Source organism: Taudactylus pleione, unplaced genomic scaffold (genome assembly GCF_031769625.1).
Source record: "Taudactylus pleione unplaced genomic scaffold, aTauple2 ptg000199l, whole genome shotgun sequence".
Classification (NCBI taxonomy): Eukaryota; Metazoa; Chordata; class Amphibia; order Anura; family Myobatrachidae; genus Taudactylus; species Taudactylus pleione.
Genome location: NW_028284601.1, coordinates 5733677 through 5761496, shown reverse-complemented (window position 1 = coordinate 5761496; position 27820 = coordinate 5733677). Strand labels below are relative to the sequence as shown.

Here is a 27820-nt window from a genome sequence, read left to right as displayed (position 1 = left end):
ATCTCAACCTTTTCTTGTAGCACAGTTATTACTGCACGCACCTGTCACTACACCTCCATCCTGCCCCTCTGCTCTCTGCTGTTCCTGTACTGTCCCCTCACATCTCCATCCTTTTCTTGTAGCACTGTTATTACTGCACACACGTGTCACTATACCTCCATCCTGCTCTGCTGTTCCTGTACTGTCCCCTCACATCTCCATCCTTTTCTTGTAGCACAGTTATTACTGCACACACGTGTCACTATACCTCCATCCTGTCCCTCTGCTCTCTGCTGTTCCTGTACTGTCCCATCACATCTCATCCTTTTCTTGTAGCACAGTTATTACTGCACACACCTGTCACTATACCTCCATCCTGCCCCTCTGCTCTCTGCTGTTCCTGTACAGTCCCCTCACATCTCATCCTTTTCTTGTGGTACTGTTATTACTGCACACACCTGTCACTACACCTCCATCCTGTCCCTCTGCTCTCTGCTGTTCCTGTACAGTCCCCTCACATCTCATCCTTTTCTTGTAGCACTGTTATTACTGCACATACCTGTCACTACACCTCCATCCTGCCCCTCTGCTCTCTCTGCTGTTCCTGTACTGTCCCCTCACATCTCATCCTTTTCTTGTAGCAGAGTTATTACTGCACACACCTGTCACTACACCTCCATCCTGTCCCTCTGCTGTTCCTGTACTGTCCCCTCACATCTCCATCCTTTTCTTGTAGCACTGTTATTACTGCACACACCTGTCACTATACCTCCATCCTGCCCTGCTGCTCTCTGCTGTTCCTGTATAGTCCCCTCACATCTCATCCTTTTCTTGTAGCACAGTTATTACTGCACACACCTGTCACTATGCCTCCATCCTGCTCCTCTGGTCTCTGCTGTTCCTGTACTGTCCCCTCACATCTCATCCTTTTTTTGTAGCACTGTTAATACTGCACACACCTGTCACTACACCTCCATCCTGTCCCTCTGCTGTTCCTGTACTTTCACCTCACATCTCCATCCTTTTCTTGTAGCACTGTTATTACTGCACACACCTGTCACTATACCTCCATCCTGCGCTGCTGCTCTCTGCTGTTCCTGTACTGTCCCCTCACATCTCCATCCTTTTCTTGTAGCACTGTTATTACTGCACACACCTGTCACTACACCTCCATCCTGTCCCTCTGCTCTCTGCTGTTCCTGTACTGTCCCCTCACATCTCATCCTTTTCTTGTAGTAGCACTGTTATTACTGCACACACCTGTCACTATGCCTCCATCCTGTCCCTCTGCTGTTCCTGTACTGTCCCCTCACATGTCATCCTTTTCTTGTAGCACTGTTATTACTGCACACACCTGTCACTATACCTCCATCCTGTCCCTTTGCTCTCTGCTGTTCCTGTACTTTCACCTCACATCTCCATCCTTTTCTTGTAGCACTGTTATTACTGCACACACCTGTCACTACACCTCCATCCTGTCCCTCTGCTGTTCCTGTACTGTCCCCTCACATCTCCATCCTTTTCTTGTAGCACTGTTATTACTGCACACACCTGTCACTACACCTCCATCCTGTCCCTCTGCTCTCTGCTGTTCCTGTACAGTCCCCTCACATCTCATCCTTTTCTTGTAGTACTGTTATTACTGCACACACCTGTCACTACACCTCCATCCTGTCCCTCTGCTCTCTGCTGTTCCTGTACAGTCCCCTCACATCTCCATCCTTTTCTTGTAGCACTGGTATTACTGCACACACCTGTCACTATGCCTCCATCCTGTCCCTCTGCTCTCTGCTGTTCCTGTACTGTCCCCTCACATCTCATCCTTTTCTTGTAGCACTGTTATTACTGCACACACCTGTCACTATACCTCCATCCTGTCCCTCTGCTCTCTGCTGTTCCTGTACAGTCCCCTCACATCTCATCCTTTTCTTGTAGCACTGTTATTACTGCACACACCTGTCACTACACCTCCATCCTGTCCCTCTGCTCTCTGCTGTTCCTGTACTGTCCCCTCACATCTCCATCCTTATCTTGTAGCACAGTTATTACTGCTCACACCTGTCACTATACCTCTGTTACCCTGCTGCTCTCTGCTGTTCCTGTACTGTCCCTTCACATCTCATCCTTTTCTTCTAGCACTGTTATTACTGCACACACCTGTCACTACACCTCCATCCTGCCCCTCTGCTCTCTGCTGTTCCTGTACTGTCTCCTCACATCTCCATCCTTTTCTTGTAGCACTGTTATTACTGCACACACCTGTCACTACACCTCCATCCTGCCCCTCTGCTCTCTGCTGTTCCTGTACAGTCCCCTCACATCTCCATCCTTATCTTGTAGCACAGTTATTACTGCTCACACCTGTCACTACACCTCTGTTACCCTGCTGCTCTCTGCTGTTCCTGTACTGTCCCTTCACATCTCATTCTTTTCTTCTAGCACAGTTATTACTGCACACACCTGTCACTATACCTCCAACCTGCCCCTCTGCTCTCTGCTGTTCCTGTACAATCCCCTCACATCTCCATCCTTTTCTTGTAGCACAGTTATTACTGCATACACCTGTCACTACACCTCCATCCTGTACCTCTGCTGTTCCTGTACTGTCCCCTCACATCTCATCCTTTTCTTGTAGCACTGTTATTACTGCACATACCTGTCACTATGCCTCCATCCTGTCCCTCTGCTCTCTGCTGTTCCTGTACTGTCCCTTCACATGTCATCCTTTTCTTGTAGCACTGTTATTACTGCACACACCTGTCACTACACCTCGATCCTGCCCCTCTGCTCTCTGCTGTTCCTGTACTGTCTCCTCACATCTCCATCCTTTTCTTGTAGCACAGTTATTACTACACACACCTGTCACTATACCTCCATCCTGTCCCTCTGCTCTCTGCTGTTCCTGTACTGTCCCCTCACATCTCCATCCTTTTCTTGTAGCACTGTTAATACTGCACACACCTGTCACTATACCTCCATCCTGCTCTACTTCTCTCTGCTGTTCCTGTACTGTCCCCTCACATCTCATCCTTATCTTGTAGCACTGTTATTACTGCACACACCTGTCACTACACCTCCATCCTGTCCCTCTGCTCTCTGCTGTTCCTGTACAGTCCCCTCACATCTCCATCCTTATCTTGTAGCACAGTTATTACTGCTCACACCTGTCACTACACCTCTGTTACCCTGCTGCTCTCTGCTGTTCCTGTACTGTTCCTTCACATCTCATCCTTTCCACTACACCTCGATCCTGTTTTCTAATTTGAGCTTCAGCTGTGCTACAAATGGGGCAGATCACACACTAGCTGCCTTTGCTGTTTTGGGGTCCCCGGTGGGCTGCCAGTTAGCGCCTTGCTTCTCTTCAGCATATACATTCCCTGTACTCACCTCTCCCAGCTGGATTGTGTCTCACATTCTCTCTGATTACTGATAGTGTTTCCCTGGTGAATAATGATCAGATGACATTACGCCCTATGTCGCCCTGCAGTTGGACGGGCACTCACTGTTTGTCTATCCCATTGTTCTCTATCCTACTACTTCTGCATTGAGATTCCCTTTCTGTTTTCTGTTAGCACCAATCGCCCCCAGGCAGTGTGAGTGAGAGACAATTTAATAAAATGATGTTAAGAGAATCATTAAAATTGAACAAATAGCTGCAGATCCCTCTGGCAGTTCATAAAGCGAGCGTGTAGATAGGGGAGGGGGGGGAAGGTGGTGGGTGGTGGGAGCCTGGGGGTTTAATAAAGTGTGTTCTCTGTGCGTATTGCAGATATCTGGCGCTCTCCCCCCCTCACCGCTGTCTCCTCTCTCCCCAGCTCCAGCAGTGTACAGCAGCCGCCCAACTCTCTGCCCAAAAAATCTTCCACTTCTACAGAGACTCTGCCAGGAGGCGATACTCAAAATCATGATAAGGAACCGCACCTCCGCCTTTATTCTCTCCTGAAGGCAACATTGTGCACAGAGAACGGGGAGGGGGGGGAGTGCTTTATCTTAAGGTTTGATGCCCCCTAGACGTCTCCTCTCCCTACCTCTCCCATTATTTGAATTTTTGCCTTTACTGTCTACTTATTATTTTTCCGCTCTTTGTTCGTTCTTGATTCTTTCCCTTTACCTGTCCAATTCCTCACCTCTTACTCTTACAATCATTAAAATGTACCTATCCCATTTAGTACGCTCAGCAAATATTCCGATTATCAATTTAGCTAGGAACTAGCGGCATCTCTGAGGCATGAGGCTCAGCTTGCCTCTGTGAGTTCACTGGTTCTTAGTAAATAGGTGGTCTGCATTCTCTGTGGTTTGATCAGCCATCAAAATTACTGCCATCATTGTGTTTGGTGACTGGTGTAACTAAACACCATCAGTGGCTCCTTCCACAGATCCTTAACTTCCCAATATCTTTAGTTATGCTCACAGAGAATAAGGGGTCTATTTACTAAGCCTTAGATGGAGATAAACTGAACGCAGATAAATTAACAAACAACCAGCTCCTGTCATTTCTCCAAACGCAGCTTGTGACATGGCAGTTAGGAGCTGATTGGCTGGTATTTTATCTCTCTCCACTTTATCTATATCCAAGGCTTAGTAAATAGCCTTCTACGACATCTAGGCCCAGATTTATCAACGAGTGATATTCTTGCTATCACTCGTTACTAATCTTAAATGGTGCTTCAACCAATCAGCTCCTGTCATTTTTCAAACACATGACAGTTAGGGCCTCATTTATCAACGAGTTTAATCATTCACAACGAGTGATAAAACTCAATGTGTATGATAAATGGTGCTCCAGCCAATCAGCTCCCAACTGTCATTTTTCAAACATGAAAGTTGGGAGCTGATTGGCTGGAGCACCATTTCTCATACGCAAGGAGTTTGATCACTCGTTGTGAATGATTAAACTCGTTGATCAATGAGGCCATTAGGAGCTGATTGGTTGGAGCACCATTTAATATTAGTAACGAGTGATAACGGAATATCACTCATAAATCTGGGCCTTACAGGTTCAAATAAAATCTACAATCCATGCAATAGTATGGGACTGTAAATAATATTTTTGTAAGCATGTATTAAACATTGTTTATTTTCCATTGTGTTGTAGTTTGTGCACTAAATAAATTGTTTTAATAAACCCGTGTTAGTGTGCTTTAATATAAAAATACAGTACATGTTCAGTATATTTTTCTTCAAATGTTCAGGGCCAGTAGTTCTGCAAATTTGTATTTATTGGCCTAAATGGGAATGCCAATGCTGTTTGAGATTCGCTTTATCTCAACTAAGCAGTCATAGGCTTCAGAGAAACAGTCTAGCTACTATCCAAATTGCAATCGATAGAAGGTGAAACACACATTTATCATGTAGTTAGATTTAAGCGAAACGTCATACAGACACGATAGACTCGTTGTGTTATTCAGTACAGGAATGAAAGTAACATTTTTAAAGCAAGTAATATGTGTATTCAACTTTTTTTTGGATACTTTGGTATTGATGTTTTATTGTATGAATGTCTGCAGTGTCTTTATTTTCAGTTTGCTACACACCGTGCAATCAGCCCTTCAGCCTGACTGGTGAATGGGCGGACATGTCAACAGTCTGGCCACATACGGAAAAATCAAGTTGCACAGATTTGGGGCTTAGGGGGTCATTCAGACCCGCTCGCAAGCGGGTCGATGTTCCCCACTGCGCATGCGCACGACGGAGGGAGCTCCGTCGTGCGCATGCGCGAGACCCGGGGAGCGACGGGCTTTCCATCGCTCAGGGTCTCGCACCAAAGGGGGCGTGCTGTCGATGTTAATTGACAGCACGCCCCCTTTGGTGGGCGTGCCGGGGGCGTGCCTGCCAGATGGAGGCGTTACCATGGGAACGCCTACCGTCTGAAGCCGGCCCCACTGACATCACTAGTGATGTCAGTGGGAGTGATTTTGGCTCTGATAGAGCCAAAATCACTCCAGGGCTTGTGGCAGGGAGACCCTACCGCAGGGTCTCCGTCGCAAGTCCGATGGTCGCTCGCATATGCTCTGGGTGGTCACCCACAGCTATACGAGCAGCCAGGAGGCCGCTCCATTTTCATGGAGGAGGGCCCTGATTCAGAGCGAGCGCTCTGGTCAGAGCGTCCGGCTCTGAATCAGGCCCTTAGTTTACTAAGCAACATTTTTCAAAACCGCTGGGTCTTTGGTAGATTCAGTTGCTGCCTTTTAAACGGAAAATATTATTAAATACAAAACACGTGTCGGCTGAAGAACGCTGCTTAGTAAATTTGCCCCTGAGCAACACTGATCAGCTCGCCACAATGGGAATGTGGCTGCTCAGCTCTCCCTGCCACTGTCCAGGTTATTCGGGGAGACTTATCAAGCCTCTTTAAAAAGGAGTATCGGAGGCTTGCCCATAGCAACCAGTCAAATGCTAGCTATCATTTTTTAGTCTAAGCTAGGTAAATAATATCTAGATCTGATTGGTTGCTATGGGTAACATCTTCTTTTCTTATTTTTAGAGGGGAGATTGATCAAACCTTCTGACAGTCCAGCTGCGGCAGGGTTCTCCATCTTTTCAAAACAAATTCAATCTAAAGGATTTGGATTTTAAACTGGTAAGACTGGGAAACCAGCAGGACAATGGTCAGGTTATGAGGTGATTAATGGAAACTGCTGTGAAATGTGCACACTTGTGGTTATTTTTCCTTGCGCAGAACATTGGGTACACAGAGCTTCCATTCTATAGAAGTATGTTTGCATCACTTAGAACTATCAGGTAAAAATCTGTCTATAGATGATAAAAGGATGAAACCGCTCTGACACATGAAAGGGCTCCTATAAAGGACTCTGAGAATTACGGGCAGATCTGATCAATCTGTGGAAGCGGCGTTGGAAATATTTATGCAGAGTCTCTCCGAAAACCCTCTGGGGAGAAGTGTAGACAGGTTGATTGGGATAATCTGATTTAATCATCTCCTCTCCTCCATTAATGTACTGTCACTGTGCTATTGTGCGGCCCGTCTGCTGATTTTGTACACACAAAGCATCTCCTTCACCGCTCCCTCTGTCAGGAACCTAATAACCTGCTGTAAATTGTGTGCGTCCTTGTGGCCTGTTATCTGGCTGGGCAATAATACGGCGCCTCTGCCTTTTCTGCCCTGATCGGTGATGTCACCTCTGATATCCCTGTACATTAGTGCTAAGCTGCCGGGGGATCGCTGTCAGTCTGACGAGGAAGAAATCCTCTGCGCTGATGGTAATAAAATGCTAATCGGGAATTGTTTATTACATATCATAGCTCCCTAACAGATGCTGTCACATACAGGCAGCAAACACATTTCACTTCTGAATCTGTCATTTACTGTATTACTAGGTGCCAGTGGTGTAAAGTGCATTAGTGATTTTGCTACTAACCCAGAGCCAGGCCGCCCATGCCCAGTGCAGCTGTTAGAGAGCCAACACATCCATGCATGGTCTTGTAGTTCCACAACAGCAGGATCGCCCTTCTAATACTTTCTTTTCCCCGTGTATAATCAATACTTATATTTTTATTTTTTTTAAGAGAATTTACTTAGCATTTTTCTAGCACAGCCTGTAAAATGACTGTTAGGAGCTGATTGGATGGTGCTTTATCATCTCTCTCCAAGATTTGATAAAAGTCCCCCTTACATTTTTATGTGTCTTGCTGCTATTTCTGTTGTTAGGATTAAGTATTTTAAGATATTCTTAACCTGAGATACTTAAGCATACATCAATCTGGTATAGTTTACCTCGGGTTTGGTACGTTTTGTTGACATTCATAATCTCTGTATGGTCCTACTGTAAACATTCCCCAGGCTGGCATTCATGACATGCCGACATGCTTAGAATGTTGACAAAAAACGGGTCTCGGTGGTGCGGCACTGACTCACCTCCAGCTTGAGCGGTTCAGCTGTGTCTTCTGGTCCAGTGATGTCAGGTGATTCAGTGGTGAGTACCCGAACTCTCACCCTACTCCTAATACCAATGTCTGCATTCTACAGAATGTCTGTATTTCAGATGTCGACATTTTGAGCATGTTGACGTGTTCCATGTCGACATCATAACTTGAAATTATGAATGTCGACATAGTGACTGCATTCCAACACATCCCAGGAGTCTATGGCTCAGTCATTCGTGCTGCTTACTGTTTCAGATATATAGTATGTCTTGACACTCACCGAATAGCCATAATATTAAAACCACCTGGCTTATATTGTGTAGCTCCTCGTGCCACCAAGACAGCCCTGACCCGTTGAGGTGCACCTCCTGAAGGTGTCTGGTACCAAGATGTCAGCAGCAGATCCTGTAAGTTGTTTGATGAGGCCTCCATGGCTCTGACTTGTGTTTCCAGCACATCCCACAGATGCTGGATCGGACTGGGATCTGGAGAATTTGGAGTCCAAGTCAACACCTTGACATGTTTGAGGAACTCTTTGTCATGTTCTTCAAACCATTCCTGAACAATGTTTGCAGTGTGGCAGGGCGCATTATCCTGCTGAAATAGGCCGCTGCCATCAGGGAATACCGTTGCCATGATTGGGTGTACTTGGTCTGCAACAATGATTAGGTAGGTGCTATGTGTCAAAGTAACATACTCCTGAATGGCAGGACCCAAGGTTTCCCAGCAGAACATTGCCCAGAGCATCACACTTCCCCCGCCGGTCCCCTTCTTCCCATGGTGCCACCCCCCCACACCAGCTAAACAGCGCATACGGCCATCCACATGATGTAAAAGAAAATATAATTTGTCAGACCAGGCCACCTTCTTCCGTTGCTCCATGGTCCAGATCTGATGCTCACGTGCCTATTGTAGGTGCTCTGTGGGCAATCTGACCAGTCTGCTGTTGTCTAGCCCCATACGTAGCAATCTATGATGCACTGTGTGCTCTGACACCTTTCTATTAATATAATTTGTGCTAAAGTATTTCTTATGTGAGTTTGGACCAGGTGGGCTAGCTTTCGCTCCCCATACGCATAAATGAGCCTTGGTTGCCCATGACCCTGTCGCCGATTCACATTTGTCCTTCCTTGGACCACTTTTGGTAGGTACTAACCACTACTTACTGGGAATACCCCACAAGACCTGCCGTTTTGGAGATGCTCTGACCCAGTCGTCTAGCCATCATAATTTGGCCCTGATCAAAGTCGCTCAGATCCTTACACTTGCCCAATTTTCCTGCTTCCAGCACATCAACTTCAAGAATTGACTGTTCACTTGCTGCCCTCCCCTTGACAGGTGCCATAAGAAAGAGAAAATCAATGTTATTCACTTCACCTGTCAGGAGTTTAAATGTTATGGATGATGGGTATATATCTTAACACATCTTCGTAATGATATCAATTGGGGGTGGTGCAAAAGATTGTCCATATAAAGGTCAACATTCAAAAGTCCGACTGGTTCGGAATATCGACGGTCAAAAGGTCAACATTGATGTTATGTCGACATGGATTTAGGATGGATTTATTTTTGTTATTTTAGCCTAAAACCTTACAACTAAAAATCAATGAAAAAAAAATTCCACATTTTAGCATCGACATGTTCAATATAGACCTTTTGAACGTGTGTCAACCATTTAACCATGTCAACCTTTTTACTGTCGACCTTCACAGTGTCTACCTTTTTTCTTTATTGTCGACCAATCGTCCGGTATCCGATCAATTACTGGTCACTTATGTTTTCCAAATTGGGGCATAATAGTCTAGGAATAAATATCCTGCTGTAATATGTTGCCTCTCATCGATCTATACTGAGGAGTTTCTACCCCCAAATATTCGCATGCACCATGTGTTGCAGCTTTTATATTTGTTGTCTTCCCATTATCCACCCACATTTAGTATTCTGTCTGTCTCATGGTGGTCACCAACCATACAGCAGAGACTGGACTTGTAATTTGATATAGTCAGTGCATAAAATGATGGTGTGTAAATACTTCAATTACTTTTCTTGTTATACTGTATGTTCTGAATGCATTAAAGCTGTATGCACTGTAGAGATAGATATTGCTTTTTATTCAGTATTAGGTGCAAATATGTAGTTTAACACAAAACTTAATACAATTTCTTTCTCTTTTATCCTCTAACTGGCTTTCCCCCACCCTTGCATGTCCCAATGTTACCCAAAGCTCAACATTTCCTCAACTGAGTTAGGAGTCTATTTACTAAGCAGAGTGATAAGGTGCTAGCCAATCAGGAGACAGAGTGATAAGGTGCCAGCCAATCAGCTCCCAACTGCCATCTCACAGGCTGTGTTTGAAAAATGACAGTTGGGAGCTGATTGGCTGGCACCTTATCACTTTTCACTCTGTCTCCTAACACTGCTTAGTAACTAGACCCCATAATGACCTTCCAGCCTTCTATTGTAACTACCCCCTTCTAGTCTCTAGTGCTCTCCTGCGCTGCTTCCTCCCAGTACCCTGACAAGGTAGTCTGACTCGGCAATCACTTGGTCCTGCCGAGACAGTTCTGACCTCTGCCATGCAGTACTGCGCACACGTGGCGTCATACGCGAGTCTTTACGTAGCGCCTCCCTGACATTCCATGGGGACGGTCAGACCTTGGATACTCTCAGCATACAGGGCCGCAATGCCAAACAGCAAGAACACTGTTTCACCACCGCTGGTGTATAGGGGACCAGTGCTACCATCCACCAGTGTACAGTATTATTCACAATTAAAGCTGGCGCACTACAACACCCAGCAATACCCTAAACTTCAGGCTGCTGTTACTTATATATTCTCCATACCGCTGTTTTGCCTGTGACATCCCTGTGTCATATTCTACTTGTTGTTCTATCTGATTCAATAAATCAAAGAACTGGTTAATCTGTACCACATGTGGACTAACCGCCACCAGCACCAACTACTGCGTTACATATTCACCACCCCATGTACCTCGGCCAAAGTGCATTTAACTTTCTGTCTGGAGGACTACTGCTCCCAGCACTGTCCACTCTCATTTCATATTGTTAGCCACATTAATCCTAACATGTTGTGTTGCCAGTAACCTATATACCACTTACTCTGCTAATAGTATGATCTGTACTATATACTGCAGCAGGACTATTTTACATCTCCATGTCTGCTGTACCACAACTTAGGGGTGGGCAATTAGCGGCCCCCCCAGCTGTTGTAGAACTACACATCCCAACATGTACTGCCATAGTTTTGCTATTTGGCCATGCTAAAACTGTTGCAAAGCATGCTGGGATGTGTAGTTCAGCAACAGCTGGAGGACTGCTTATTGCCCACCCCTGCGTTTAATTCCTACACTGCTTTCCTGTAGGAAAGCACCCGTGCGTCTAATTCCTCCAGGAACAAAATTAAACTACTCGCCCTTACCTTCACACCCATCACAGATTCCCTCCATCACAGGTAGTTTTTCCTTTCTATATATAGGATTCATTACACTGACTGTGTGCCACTGCTGAGTTTTGTGCCATCTTACAGATGACGATGATGGCGCTTATACTGTATAATGGAGATGTAGTTAAATGACCGACGGGCGCGATGCCGCTGGTCATAATCCCGGCGGCTAATGCCCAACGGGATTTAAGATAGGCGTTGAAATGCCGACTGAAATCTTAATCCCAATGCCGGAACACAGAAGGACGCCGGACCGAACGAGGTAAATTCGGGGCGTCCTTAGTGTTAGCCACGGGGGGGAGGGTTAGGCACCCCCTGGGGGGGACTTAGGGTTAGGCACCTCCCTGGGAAGGGTTAGGCTAGGGGAAGGGAGGGGTCAGGGTTAGGCGCCACTGGTAGGTTAGGGTGCAGGAAGGGGGGTTAGGATTAGGCACCCTGGGGGGGCATTTAGGGTTAGGCACCACCCTTTGATTATTAGGGTAGGCACCCCTAAGGGAGGGTTAGGAGGGGACGGGAGGGTAATAGTACTTTCCTGCCCCAGTCGGGATCTTCATTCTGTCGGGCATCCGCAGTTGTTCCGTATAATGCCCTATGTAAATGCCAGATGTGTAGAATGCAGTACAGCACCTTGTAAGCTATAAAGAGAAGTGAAATATTAGATCCAGTTGGTTATAGAACACAATCGGCCCCAGCAGTCTTTTCCAGAAGCTTTCTGTTGAATCATGATAACTGTCACTGTGTCACTCCAGCTCCCTATTCTACAGCACTGCAAATTATACCGCTATACACCGATCACTGATACTATTAGCATAACGCTGATTGTTTCTACTTCAGGGTCCATAGGGGGTCCACAGGGTTGACCTTGGGGTATAGCTGGATCTGGATCCACGGGCACCACGCAGTTAAAGCTTTGCTGCTCCCAGGATGCACTTGGGTCCGTCCTCCTCTATACCCCGCCCCGGCCACAGGCACCTCAGTTTTAGTTGGTGCCCGGCCGGAGTCGGGTCACCCTGTCGCAGTGGGGCTGCAGGAGCAGCCCCTAAGCTTTATTTTAAAAGAGAAATTTTTTATTTTTTTCTTCTTTTTTTACACTTTTAGAGCGGCAGCATCAGACTGTCCTTTAGGACGTCCACGCTGCCGCTCCTTCTCCCCGCTGGCGCCGCGACGCCAGTACAGCTCTGGGGATCGCGGCGGGACCCCAGAGCCTGTACTAGCCGGGCTCTGGGGACTCCCTTGACTGCTGCCGGACGCGACGGGGATCAGGTAAGCCGCGGGTCGCCGCGTGCGGCGGCCCGCGGATACTTCAATGCAGTCAGGAGCCTCCGGTCTCTGGGGACAGACCGGAGGCGCTAGCGGCGGCGGCGGGCTCCCCCTCAATTGAGGAATACCCCGCGTGTCCGCTAGACCACCAGGGTATCAGGCTGGTAGCGGGACCGGCAACCCGGGGGTTAATTGCTAGCCAGGGGAGGCAGCCTTCCCTGTCTAGCGGCTCCTCCCCTCAGCTCAGCGCGCCTTTCAACAAGCAGTCTGGCGTCGCTGAGCTGCTCTTATCTCTCGGCCACTCCTCCTCTGAGGTCTCCGGCGGCCATCTTTACTGGCACATCGCAGACTCCCAGGCGGTATCAAGTGGACCGGTCCCCCTGTGTACCTCTCCCCTGCTAAAGGACAGTGTACACAGCGCTATAGCCCTCCCAGACACTGAATCTGGGCGGTTGATTGTAGCGGAAGGTGCAGTGAGTATAACTTTTCTGCATTGTATGTGACTATTGCTAGTGCTGCCTGTCTGTGACTTATTCTCCTTACTGTCAGCTTATAACTATCCCTTTCCTTCTCCTACGGCCCGGCAGGTGTGTGGGGGAAGGGCGTTTTTCTGAGACCCTCACATATATAAAACACGTATTTGTGGGGTCAGTCACATACTGTTGTGTGCTACACAGTACCATATCTGGGCTGTTGTTTCGCATACTGGTGAGTGCGCGGGTGTTAAAACCGTAATTCCTCTGGTGATACCTATTTCTTGTGTATCTACGGTATCATGTCGGATGAGGAGACTGAGCGCTCTGTGGCTCCTGTGCTATTTTCCTGCAGACGCTGTGCTGCTGGAGTTGATGGGGAGGACTTATCTCAGGATGGTCTGTGCGGGCGGTGCCAGCTGGTACCGGGCCCCTCCAACCCCCCTGTATCACAGGACCCTCCTTGGGCGATGTTTTCACAGGTGCTGGCGTCTATTGCGGACCGGTTATCGGTCCCATCAGCGGTCCCTTCTAGGGCGTTACCGCAGCCCACCATCCCCCATTCCCCGAGGGTTCCACAAATGTTGCGGTCTTCCCCCGGGGCCCAGACTGTGGGTCCTTACTCGGGACTGCCTGTGTATGTGCAGTCTTCCCCAGGGACGTGTCAGTCTGTAGTGCCTTTGCAGAGTGTTGCTCCGACGGCTCCTCCGCCTTGGGTGGATGTTCTATCCAGCTCCGTACAGAGTCTGGCGGCTTCATCCTCGGCGTTTCAGTCTATGTTGCAAGGTGATGTGCCACCAAGGGTGTCTAAACGTCCGGTTGTGAGTTCACTAGCTGCGCAGTTGTCGGACTCGGAAGTGTCCTCAGATGATGGAGAAATCCATGAGGACTCTGACTCTGATGTCATGGGGCAGGAGGTGGAAGCTAAGTCCTCCATTAATGTTCCAGCCTTAGTTAGGGCGGTGCGGGCTATCCTACATGTTGAGGATGATGCGCCGGCTCCTAGGTCGAAGTTTCCTAATTTTAAAAAGGCCAAGGTGACCTCAACTGTGTTCCCCCTGTCTGATCAATTATCGGATCATATGGCGGCGGCCTGGCAATTACCTAGTAAGAGGTTCCATCCACAGAAGAGGTTGGCGGCGAACTATCCTTTTCCTGAAGCTCATTGCAGGAAATGGGAAACTCCGCCGGCGGTGGATTCCCACGTTACCCGCTTGATCAAAAGCGCGACGTTGCCATTGCCGTCTATCTCCTCTTTGAAGGATCCCACGGACAGGAAGGTGGAGACTTGTTTAAAGTCCATTTATTCTCTTTCCGGGGCGGTGGCTCGCCCGTCCATGGCTATCTCCTGGGTGGCTAAAGCCATTGAGGCATGGGCCAATGCCTTGGAGGATACCTTTCCTGATGAGGCTCCGGATATCCAGAGAGCGTTAGTGGGACAGATGCGGGATGCAGCTTCCTATATTGGGGAAGCGTCTTTGGATGCCAGCCTGCTCACTTCTAGGGTGTCGGCTGCAGCGGTATCTGCTCGGCGCTCCCTGTGGCTGAGGTCCTGGAGGGCTGATGCAGATTCAAAAAAGGGTCTGGAGGCCTTGCCTTTTAATGGTGATTTACTATTTGGTCCGGATTTGGACAGAATAGTGGATACTTTGGCTAAGTCCAAGTCGGCTTTTCTCCCTTCGGCCTCTGCGCCGGCTAAAGTGAGGAGCTCTGCCTTTCGGTCCTTTCGGGTTCAGGGTAAGGCCAAGGGCCAGTCCTTCCCGAGACATTCGGCGACCAAGGCCGCACCCAAGCCCAAGAAGCAGGCATGGAGTGCTCGGCGCCCTTCTTCCAAGCAGGAGGATAAGCCTGCTGCCTGATGGGACGGGCCTCTCTCTGGGGGACCCCAGAGTGGGAGGCCGACTTCTCCAATTCGCCCAGTGTTGGCACAATACCACCACGGATGCCTGGGTTCGAGAAGTAGTCTCTCAGGGGTACGCCCTGTCTTTTCGGTTCAGGCCGCCCCACCAGTTTTTTTGTACGAGTCCTTCTCTGGACAAGACCAAAGCTGGTCAGATTCAGGTAGCTATAGAATCCTTGCTACAAGCAGGGGTCATTGTTCCCGTTCCGCAGTCTCAGCGCGGGACGGGGTACTATTCTACTCTGTTTCTGGTACAGAAACCCAATGGTTCTCATCGCCCTATCCTGAATTTGAAGTCTCTGAACAGATACCTCAGAGTTCCCAGGTTCAGGATGGAAACGTTACGTTCCATCATTCTGGCGATGGAACCCGGGGATTATATGGTCTCCCTCGATATCCAGGACGCCTATCTCCATGTGCCCATAGCACCGGCACATCAGCGGTATCTGAGGTTTGCTATCCTGAACCATCACTACCAATTTCGGGCGTTGCCTTTTGGCCTTTCCACGGCTCCGAGGGTGTTCACCAAGGTGATGGCGGTTATGGCTGCCCACCTTCGGGGTCAGGGTCTACGTCTGTTGCCGTACCTGGACGATCTTCTGCTGCTGGCGAGCTCCCCGGAGGTGCTTCTTCGACATCTCCACCTGACCATTGCTTGTCTTCAAGCACACGGGTGGTTGATAAACTGGAAGAAGTCCTCCCTGATTCCATCACAGCGGATTGTTCATTTGGGAGCCCTGCTGGATTCTCGTCAGCAGCGGATTTTCCTGACTCCAGAGAAGGTCTCCTCCCTGCAGCTGCGGATACACAGTTGCCTGAGCAGTTGCCGCCTGTCGGTCCATTCAGCTATGAGAGTTCTGGGGTCCATGGTGTCGACATTCGACATGGTGGAATTTGCCCAGTTCCATTCCCGGCCCCTGCAGGGGCTGATTCTATCGGAATGGAACGGGTTACCTCACCGGATCCGCTCTCAGATGCTGGTGTTGTCCGCGGAGGTTCGGCAGTCTTTGGCTTGGTGGCTTCAGACGGTGCATCTGGTCGAGGGGCGCCCCTTTTGGATCCCGGACTGGGTCCTGCTCACGACGGATGCCAGTCTTCGGGGTTGGGGGGCAGTGACCGGCTCATTATCGCTTCAGGGTCGTTGGTCCGCGGAAGAAGCACTTCTCCCCATCAACATCCTGGAACTGCGGGCTGTGTACAGGGCCCTGCAGTCGTCCGGCCCCGCTCTTCACGGAAGGGCGGTTCAGGTGCAGTCCGACAACGCCACCACGGTGGCGTACATCAACCACCAAGGGGGAACTCGCAGTCGGGCAGCAATGTCGGAGGTGTCTCGCATTCTTGCTTGGGCGGAGTGTCACGTTCCAGCGATCTCGGCAGTCTTCATTCCCGGAGTCCTCAATTGGGAGGCGGACTTCCTCAGCCGTCACGATGTGCATCCCGGGGAATGGTCGCTTCACCCAGAGGTGTTTCAGCTACTCGTGGACAGGTGGGGGCTGCCGGAGCTGGACTTGATGGCCTCCCGTCACAATCACAAGTTGCCCGTTTACGGGTCAAGGACAAGAGACGCAGGCGCCTGTCTGGTAGACGCTCTGTCGGTGAAATGGACGTTTCACCTGGCGTATCTGTTTCCTCCGATATCCTTACTTCCTCGGGTTCTGCGGAAATTCAAGCAGGACGGCGGCACGCTCGTGCTGGTGGCTCCGGCGTGGCCCAGACGTCCTTGGTACTCCGATCTGAGGTGCCTCTCCATCGACGCTCCGTACCTTCTTCCTCAGCGTCAGGACCTGTTGTCTCAGGGGCCCTGCCTTTACCCGGATCTGGGTCGGCTGTCTTTGACGGCGTGGCTCTTGAGACAGCCGTCTTGAGGTCTAGGGGTTTCTCCAGTTCAGTGATTGGTACCATGCTTAGGGCACGCAAGCCTGCCTCCGCGCGGATTTACCACAGGGTGTGGCGCACTTATTTTCAGTGGTGTGAATCCAGAAACTATGATCCGCAGGTGTTCCGGGTTTCCAGAATCTTGGAATTTCTTCAATCGGGTTTGGACCTCGGCTTACGCCTGGCCTCTCTGAAGGTTCATGTGTCTGCTTTGTCCGTGTGGTTTCAGCGACGGATTGCTACACTGCCAGATGTTTACACCTTTTTCCAAGGTGTTCTCAGGATCCAGCCTCCCTTCGTGCCTCCGGTGGCTCCGTGGGACTTGACGGTGGTACTGAGGGTCTTGCAGGGTCCTCCTTTTGAGCCGCTTGAGTCGGTGGAGCTCAAGTGGCTGACGTTTAAGACCATTTTTCTCCTGGCAATTGCTTCGGCCAGGAGGGTTTCAGAATTGGGGGCGCTTTCCTGTCGCCCTCCTTTTCTGATTTTTCACCAGGACAGGGCAGTGCTCCGCACGCGTCCTGAGTTTTTGCCCAAAGTGGTTTCAAAGTTCCACATTAATCAGGAACTTGTTGTGCCAGCTTTTCAGTCACCTGATCTTTCGGCTGGTGAGGCTTCCTTGGATGTGGTCCGGGCACTTAGAATCTATGTGGACCGGACTGCTTCGGTTAGGAAGTCGGATTCTTTGTTTGTCCTCTTTGGTTTTCACAAGAGGGGTTGGCCTGCCAACAAGCAAACGATAGCCCGTTGGCTTCGTTCAGTTATTTGTGAGGCTTATGCGCAGGAGGGTTTACCTGTGCCAGCCTCTGTTAAGGCTCATTCCACTCGTTCTGTGGGTCCCTCTTGGGCTGCTAGACGTGGCGCCTCCGCTGTTCAGCTGTGTAAGGCGGCTACTTGGTCTTCAATTCGGACGTTTTTGAGGTTTTATGCGTTTGACACCTTCGCCTCTCAGGATGCATCCTTTGGGCGCCGGGTACTCCTTTCAGCACAGGAGCGTCCCCGCCCTTAGTTGAACTGCTTTGGGACATCCCCAAGGTCAACCCTGTGGACCCCCTATGGACCCTGAAGTAGAAAACAAGAGATATGGTAAGAACTTACCTTTGTTATCTCTGTTTCTACGAAGTCCATAGGGTCCACAGGGCGCCCGCCCTGACGCACCTGGCTTCAAATGGGCTGTGTGGCTGGTCACCGGTTTTCCGTCTCCCATCTCTGTGAGTATGGTTTCTTGTGTGTTCCAGTCTTCCTTCTCTCTGTTTAGTCTCCTCCTCCGGCCTTAGCTGCTTACCAACTGAGGTGCCTGTGGCCGGGGCGGGGTATAGAGGAGGACGGACCCAAGTGCATCCTGGGAGCAGCAAAGCTTTAACTGCGTGGTGCCCGTGGATCCAGATCCAGCTATACCCCAAGGTCAACCCTGTGGACCCTATGGACTTCGTAGAAACAGAGATAACAAAGGTAAGTTCTTACCATATCTCTTGTTATTCCTAGGAGATAAAGTTCCATTTCAAGGAGATTTGATCTTATGGGCTCTATTTACTACAATCCGCATTTGTAATGCAGATTGTAGTGTGATATTACCAACTGAATTCGCATTGCAAATTCAGGCAATATCACAGGGATTTACTACAAATCCCTTATAGGGACAGAGCTTGCGATATAGCTCTGTTCCTGCGAATCCCCTCCGCACACTAGTCACGGTATTTTCACAAAAAAATACTGTGACAAGTGCCCTGTGCATGCGCCGACCAGACGCCGCTGCTACCCCCTGTCGCTAAGCCCCGTTGCTAAGACTCGCCCCCTGCGATTGTGGCCCCCCGCAACCCCCCCTACCCCTTAATTACACTTACCTGCATGATCAGGGCTCCGGTGATGTCCTCCGGTCAGTTGACATCCCATACTGCACTGGGACCCTGTCAGGTGACGACCGGGCCGCAGTGCAGCATGGGAGACCAGCTGACCGGAGGGAGGATATCACCGGAGCCTCGAACTCCGGTCCCTGGAGTCAGGTAAGTTTGGAGGTTTTTAAACTTTTTTTTATAGTGAATCAGCGGGCGGTCTGTTTAGACCACACAGCTGAACACTGGAGCCGGTTCCAGGCTCTGCTCTCCCCATTAGAGTGGAGCAGGAGTCCGGTAACCGGGGGAGACCCTGGATAACGCCACCTCCAGGTGGCGTTATTATCACAGGGCTTTCCCCGGTAATTTTTCACAATTTAATTTTAGTAACTTTGGTCAGATCACATTTCCCATTACAGTTATGGGAAATGCGATCTGATTACTAAAAAATAAGTGATACTTAGGGGTTGGAGTAGAATTTTACGAATTCTACTCCAGTTGCCCTTTAGTAACTGTAGGTGATACTAAAATAATGTGAAAAGGGTGGGAAAACACCCTTTTTCACTTTATCTTAGTAAAAATAATGTTAATAAATAGAGTCCTAAGAGAACATATTAGCCACCTTCTTTTTTTTTTTAATTTACTTTAGATCTCTGGCATTCATTTTAAACATGATTAGACTTTTGGTCCTTTATAATTTACACTGTAATAGTCACTTCTTCACAACTGACAATAAAAATAAGGCTGGGTACACATGGCGCCATGACCGTTTAAGGTGCAGGAAGTAAGCATTGTCAAAGTCAAATACCAAAACTGAATGAAGTGCAATAATAAACAACTTTGTGTACGTTTAAATCAGAGTCTATATTTTCCATATACTTAAATATTGCTTTTCATCAATATCACGCATTGTTATATATTGGTGTTTATATTCTGTACGAACGTTGCACAATTTCCAACATAAGAGTGTGTAAATATAGCACTGCAATTATGTATGAAAATAATATATTTGATTTTGTAAGTGATCACAGATTTGTGATGACTTATTTTATTCAACATTGCTGTAGTTCCAGCTTGTTTGATAAATGCATATGCTTTCCATAAGAACCTGTTTTTAACTGTAAACTGTTACCTGCCACTTTCCCACTCTGAGTGGCGAGCTCCTGAGGACATAAGCACACCTGGATGATGACAAGCAAGAGGTTACCACGACCCAGGAAGACAGTTGAAAGCTTGGCCAGTTGCAGTGTTTCTACCTGTAATCTATTGTGTAGTGACCAGTTTATCTAAACTGTAATATATGTTACTAAGGTTACTCCTATAGGTATACAATCAGGAAACCAGCTGCCTTAATACTGACAGCCGACTTCCTGACTGTCATATCCCGGCGAGGGTGAAATGCCGGGCATCTAGATGTAGACGCCTGAGACCGGCGCCTGGCACCCCGATCGAAGGGATGCCGGGCGCCGCGAGCGGACAGCCGCGGGGGGAGAGGGTTAGGTTTTGGGGCACCCGGGGGAAGGGCTTAGGGTTAGGCACCCCCCGGGAAGGTTAGGGTAAGGCACCCCCTGGGGGGACTTAGGTTTAGGCAGTGGGGAAGGGGGGGATTAGGGTTAGGCACTTAGAGGGGGGCTTAGGGTTAGGCACTTGGGGGGGAGGTTAGGGTTAGGCACCCCTAAGGAGGGTTAGGGGGTTAGGTCAGTTTATACTTACCTTAGCGACGATCAGGATTTCCAGCGCTGTCGGGCTTCCGCTGCCGGGAACTCTGCTTTTGTTGGCCAGGTGCTGCCGGGAATCGAACCGCCGGCCGATTCCCTCCTATATGGTTTGCTGTCTATAAACGTACCACACTGACCCTTGCAGTCAGTGCATTCAGAATTGAAGCCTTGTGTTGGTGCCAACCACTCATGCGCATTGTATGGTCCGGTACTCATTTTATTTCTTTGTGCAAATAAATCTTTTGTGCTTTGGAACCACATTATCGAATTGGACCACATCATTTGCAGCTTAAGTACACAACGTGCAACAGCATCTAATGTATTAACCGCGTTTATTGCATGTATAATAATTCCAGGGTATATTAGCTGTTCAAAGCAATATCAATGTGGAATTTATAGGAGTGGATGGAGGAGGTTTCATATGTAAGCCCTATGATTTGGATCGGGGGTTTGGAGTCACCCTGTACAGCCATGCAATAAATTGAATAAAAATTATAGTTTGTCAGTTTTTCTATGCAGTTGAAAGATTAGTAGCTGAGATAAGTTAACTGTGATATATCCAAGAGCGCAAAACCTATTCTTTGTATAACGCAGTATGCTAGGGGGTATTTTCTAGCTTCTATATTATTAAGGCGAGGATGTGGTTCTGCCTGTTTCCAATATGTTGCATTTCATAGGATCTAGAACAGTGGTGTCAAACTCGGGCCCTCCAGCTGCAGTTGAACTACACATCCCAGCATGCAGTGCCACACTTTTGCTATTGGGGCATGTTAAAACTATGGCAGGGCATGCTGGGATATGTAGTCCCACAAAAGCTGAAGGGCCCGAGTTTGACAACACTGATCTAGAATAAACCAGATATGCATTGCTAGAATAGATCTGGGAAGTAATGAATGAGGAATGCGGGCACCTCTTATAGGGAAGATAAGGCAGTGACCGTTCCTTTATAAAATCGCTATTTTTGGGTATGTTGACCAAATGGGAGTCTAGTTACCCTCTCCCTCACCAACACCGGCCAGAGGTGTGCAGAAAGATTGTGTATCTGTTTGGGCACCATATATCAACCGAACATATGATACACATTTTCCTTGTTGTTTGAACATATTCAAATATTTGCTACGTGTATACTTTTGAAATAAACGGCCAATGTATTCTGATGCTGCAGATATCTATGTGGCTTTTCTCGCCGCTGCAAATTCTTGTCCCTTACTATAGTGCAAGATGTGTCAGTATCCTCACTGATTAGCTGAGAATGTTGTCTGTTCCTCAGAGGTTGTCCAGCAGTAAGTAGAATAAGGAAATCATCAGATGAGTCTGACTGCTGTGCAAGGCTCTTTAATACCCCTTTTACACCAAACAAATAATACCTCTTTTCCACCAAAAATCCACATAGTTCCAACTCTGATCAGACCCAGGTCAGACCCATTTATACCCCTTTTCCACCTAAATTCCGGGTCTGACCCGGAGTTGGAACAAAGTTCCTATCCGGATCAGACCCGGAATTTTGCCGGCGCTGACTCGGGATATTCCCGAGTCAGCGCCGCTCACACCGCAGTCGGGTCTGCATAGACCCGGCTTTTGCGGAGTGAAAGTAGACGCTTGGAGATGACGTCATCTCCAAGCGCCACTGAAGCCGGACCAATCGGCCGGCTAGCAGCGCACTCCAGGTCTTCGTGACCCGGAGTGCGCTGTTCCCATAGCAGGGTTTCACAGGCTACGCCCGTGTTAAACCCTGCTAGTTACCTGCTACTCGACCCGGAGATCCAACCCTCTGCCCTTTTACACCAGGGAGCTGCCCGGGTTAACCCTTCAAAATCCCGGGTTTTAGCTCCGGTGTAAAAGGGGTATAACACTGCACCTTCGATCTGGGTTACTCCCAGGTCAGCCCTGTTCACCCTGTTCATTTTAGGCATGACCCAGGTCAGATAACCCGGGTTGCACCGTTTACACTGCACCATTACCCGGGTCCATCCTGGGTCCAACCCTGGTAGCTACCTGGGTTGGAATTGCTGGGTCACTTGACCTGGGTTATTTTTCAGGGACCCTTTTACACTGAGCTGTGACCCGGGTAGACGCTGCTCTGGTGTAAAAGGAGTATAACTCGGGTTATTGCCAGGTCGATCCGGGTTGAGGCTCTGTGTGAACGGCTCCCAAAAAAATAACCCGGGTCGATTTACTGGGCAATCTTACTCGGGTTGAGAGCATGGTTGAAAACGGGTTGTTCCCGGGTCATGAGGCAGTGTAATCGGGTTCTACCCTGTTTATTTGACCCGGGTAGCTCCGAAAGATGCTGATTGGAGCTTCTGGGGCACCGGCAGATGATGTAATTTGTCAGTGCCCTGCAGAGAGAGACGCACATGAAGCCATCGCTTGCCTGCCTAACCTCCTGCACCACAGCAGCCTGCCCAGCAGCCACAAAAGCAGGCAGGCACACAACCTGCCACAGCCAGAACAGTAACCTGTAGCAATGCTGTAAGCAGTCCCCACCCCTCCTTTTTGTTGCCTTTTGTGACCATCTTTGTCAGACCTTAAAACATTTTTAATGACTTCTATAGAGAAAAGCAGGGATTACCCGGGTTCAGTGTAAACGGGGCAAACCCGGGAATAACCCAGGTCGAGTTACAGTGTAAACAGGGTCTGAAGCAGAGTTCGACCCGGGATTGACCAGTGTTCAAATTCCAGGGTCGGACACGGGATTTTGGTGTAAAAGGGTAGTAGAGACACAGTGGGCCTGCTGCACACTAATTACAAATAATAACACTGAGAAAACACCTTTACTCTACATTTTATTATTGTAACATTTATCACAGTATATTACCACCAATTTTAATGTAATATAACATAAAACTATTTTTTTTAAGCCAGTCCTCCTTTGAGTGCAGTCCCTGGGTATAATTGTTGTGAGTCGGTGAATGAGAAGAGAATACATTTAAGCTTGTGACTAATGCTCAGTAAATTGCACTTGGTAAAAGAGATTAATATGTCATTATATAATAACATTACAGCTGAAATGAGAATTCTCCCAGGACCAGAAGCAGCTCTGATGGGTAAATATAAGAGAATGAATGAAAGCTGTAAAGCCACCTGGATTCATGACTGTGAGATTCCTGTTACTCCTCTTGTTAAACAGATGTGATAAGAAATCAGATCACGCCAGTTCAGGCTTGCAGTGAAGGTGAGGACTTACCTTTGTACAATGGCATAAGTCACCTGTGGCTCACATAGTGATGAATTCATCTTGCTGTTTTAGGAATATGAAACTAATTGCAACAAATCATTTTTTTAGGTTTTTCAATCTGTAATCTAAAATGCCTTTACTGATCTTACACACACACAGCTCTGTCATTACATCACCATCCTGCCCTCCATCTATCTACTAGGGTATTCCCGTACTATCCCCACACACATAGCTGTCATTACATCTCCCTCACTGCCCTCCATCTATCTACTATTCCTGTACTGTACCCACACACATAGCTATGTCATTACATCTCCATCCTGCCCTCCATCTATCTACTATTCCTGTACTGTACCCACACACATAGCTATGTCATTACATCTCCATCCTGCCCTCCATCTATCTACTATTCCTGTACTGTACCCACACACATAGCTATGTCATTACATCTCCATCCTGCCCTCCATCTATCTACTATTCCTGTACTGTACCCACACACATAGCTGTCATTACATCACCATCCTGCCCTCCATCTATCTACTATTCCTGTACTATCCCCACACACATAGCTGTCATTACATCTCCCTCACTGCCCTCCATCTATCTACTATTCCTGTACTATCCCCACACACATAGCTCTGTCATTACACCTCCATCCTGCCCTCCATCTCTCTACTATCCCTGTACTGTCCCCACACACATAGCTCTGTCATTACATCTCCCTCACTGCCCTCCATCTATCTACTATTCCTGTACTATCCCCACACACATAGCTGTCATTACATCTCCCTCACTGCCCTCCATCTATCTACTATTCCTGTACTATCCCCACACACATAGCTCTGTCATTACATCACCATCCTGCCCTCCATCTCTCTATTATTCCTATACTATCCCCACACACATAGCTGTCATTACATCTCCATCCTGCCCTCCATCTCTCTATTATTCCTGTACTATCCCCACACATAGCTGTCATTACATCTCGATCCTGCCCTCCATATCTCTACTATATCTGTACTATCCCCACACACATAGCTCTGTCATTACATCTCCATCCTGCCCTCCATCTATCTACTATTCCTGTACTATCCCCACACACATAGCTCTGTCATTACACCTCCATCCTGCCCTCCATCTCTCTACTATTCCTGTACTGTCCCCACACACATAGCTGTGTCATTACATCTCCCTCACTGCCCTCCATCTATCTACTATTCCTGTACTATCCCCACACACATAGCTCTGTCATTACATCTCCATCCTGCCCTCCATCTAACTACTATATCTGTACTGTCCCCACACACACATAGCTCTGTCATTACATCTCCATCCTGCCCTCCATCTACTATTCCTGTACTGTCCTCACACACATAGCTCTGTCATTACATCTCCATCCTGTCCTCCATCTCTCTACTATTCCTCTACTGTCCCCACACACACATAGCTCTGTCATTACATCTCCATCCTGCACTCCATCTCTTTACTATTCCTGTACTGTCCCCACACACATAGCTCTGTCATTACATCACCATCCTGCCCTCCATCTAACTACTATTTCTGTACTATCCCCACACACATAGCTGTCATTACATCTCCATCCTGCCCCATCTCTCTACTATTCCTATACTATCCCCACACACATAGCTGTCATTACATCTCCATCCTGTCCTCCATCTAAATACTATATCTGTACTATCCCCACACACATAGCTGTCATTACATCTCCATCCTGTCCTCGATCTTTCTACTATTCCTGTACTGTCCCCACACACATAGCTGTCATTACATCTACATCCTGCCCTCCATCTCTCTAATATTCCTGTACTGTCACCACACACATAGCTCTGTCATTACATCTCCATCCTGCCCTCCATCTCTCTACTATATCTGTACTATCCCCACACACATAGCTCTGTCATTACATCTCCATCCTGCCCTCCATCTCTCTACTATTCCTGTGCTATCCCCACACACATAGCTGTCATTACATCTCCATCCTGCCTTCCATCTCTCTACTATTCCTATAGTATCCCCACACACATAGCTGTCATTACATCTCCATCCTGTCCTCCATCTCTCTACTATTCCTGTACTATCCCCACACACATAGCTGTCATTACATCTCGATCCTGTCCTCCATCTATCTACTATTCCTGTACTATCCCCACACACATAGCTGTCATTACATCTCCATCCTGCCCTCCATCTCTCTACTATTCCTATAGTATCCCCACACACATAGCTGTCATTACATCTCCATCCTGTCCTCCATCTCTCTACTATTCCTGTACTATCCCCACACACATGGCTGTCATTACATCTCGATCCTTTCCTCCATCTATCTACTATTCCTGTACTATCCCCACACACATAGCTGTCATTACATCTCCATCCTGCCCTCCACCTCTCTACTATATCTGTACTATCCCCACACACATAGCTCTGTCATTACATCTCCATCCTGTCCTCCATCTCTCTACTATATCCACACACATAGCTCTGTCATTACATCTCCATCCTGCCCTCCATCTCTCTACTATTCCTGTACTGTCCCCACACACACACATAGCTCTGTCATTACATCTCCATCCTGTCCTCCATCTCTCTACTATTCCTGTACTGTCCCCACACACATAGCTCTGTCATTACATCACCATCCTGCCCTCCATCTATCTACTATTCCTGTACTATCCCCACACACATAGCTGTAATTACATCTCCATCCTGTGCTCCATCTCTCTACTATATCTGTACTATCCCCACACACATAGCTCTGTCATTACATCTCCATCCTGCCCTCCATCTCTCTACTATTCCTGTACTATCCCCACACACATAGCTGTCATTACATCTCCATCCTGCCCTCCATCTCTCTACTATTCCTATAGTATCCCCACACACATAGCTGTCATTACATCTCCATCCTGTCCTCCATCTCTCTACTATTCCTGTACTATGCCCACACACATAGCTGTGATTACATCTCGATCCTGTCCTCCATCTATCTACTATTCCTGTACTATCCCCACACACATAGCTGTCATTACACCTCCATCCTGCCCTCCACCTCTCTACTATATCTGTACTATCCCCACACACATAGCTCTGTCATTACATCTCCATCCTGTCCTCCATCTCTCTATTATTCCTGTACTATCCCCACACATAGCTGTCATTACATCTCCATCCTGCCCTCCATATCTCTACTATATCTGTACTATCCCCACACACATAGCTCTGTCATTACATCTCCATCCTGCCCTCCATCTATCTACTATTCCTGTACTATCCCCACACACATAGCTCTGTCATTACACCTCCATCCTGACCTCCATCTCTCTACTATTCCTGTACTGTCCCCACACACATAGCTGTGTCATTACATCTCCCTCACTGCCCTCCATCTATCTACTATTCCTGTACTATCCCCACACACATAGCTCTGTCATTACACCTCCATCCTGCCCTCCATCTCTCTACTATTCCTGTACTATCCCCACACACATAGCTGTCATTACATCTCGATCCTGTCCTCCATCTATCTACTATTCCTGTACTATCCCCACACATAGCTGTCATTACATCTCCATCCTGCCCTCCATATCTCTACTATATCTGTACTATCCCCACACACATAGCTCTGTCATTACATCTCCATCCTGTCCTCCATCTCTCTACTATATCCACACACATAGCTCTGTCATTACATCTCCATCCTGCCCTCCATCTCTCTACTATTCCTGTACTATGCCCACACACATAGCTCTGTCATTACACCTCCATCCTGCCCTCCATCTCTCTACTATTCCTGTACTATCCCCACACACATAGCTGTCATTACATCTCGATCCTGTCCTCCATCTATCTACTATTCCTGTACTATCCCCACACATAGCTGTCATTACATCTCCATCCTGCCCTCCATATCTCTACTATATCTGTACTATCCCCACACACATAGCTCTGTCATTACATCTCCCTCACTGCCCTCCATCTATCTACTATTCCTGTACTATCCCCACACACATAGCTCTGTCATTACACCTCCATCCTGCCCTCCATCTCTCTACTATTCCTGTACTATCCCCACACACATAGCTGTCATTACATCTCGATCCTGTCCTCCATCTATCTACTATTCCTGTACAATCCCCACACATAGCTGTCATTACATCTCCATCCTGCCCTCCATATCTCTACTATATCTGTACTATCCCCACACACATAGCTCTGTCATTACACCTCCATCCTGCCCTCC

At 48.0% G+C, this 27820-nt stretch overlaps 1 protein-coding gene across 1 annotated transcript in view; it reads left to right on the top strand.

The window, feature by feature from the left end:
- The window catches only part of EXOSC5 (exosome component 5), a 44210-nt gene extending 40235 nt beyond the window's left edge, over positions 1-3975 (top strand). The window contains exon 6 of the mRNA XM_088477060.1: positions 3795-3975. Coding sequence (XP_088333186.1) covers positions 3795-3887 — 93 coding nt within the window. The 3' untranslated portion in view covers positions 3888-3975. The remainder of the gene's footprint in view (positions 1-3794) is intronic.
- Positions 3976-27820: the final 23845 nt, after the last annotated feature.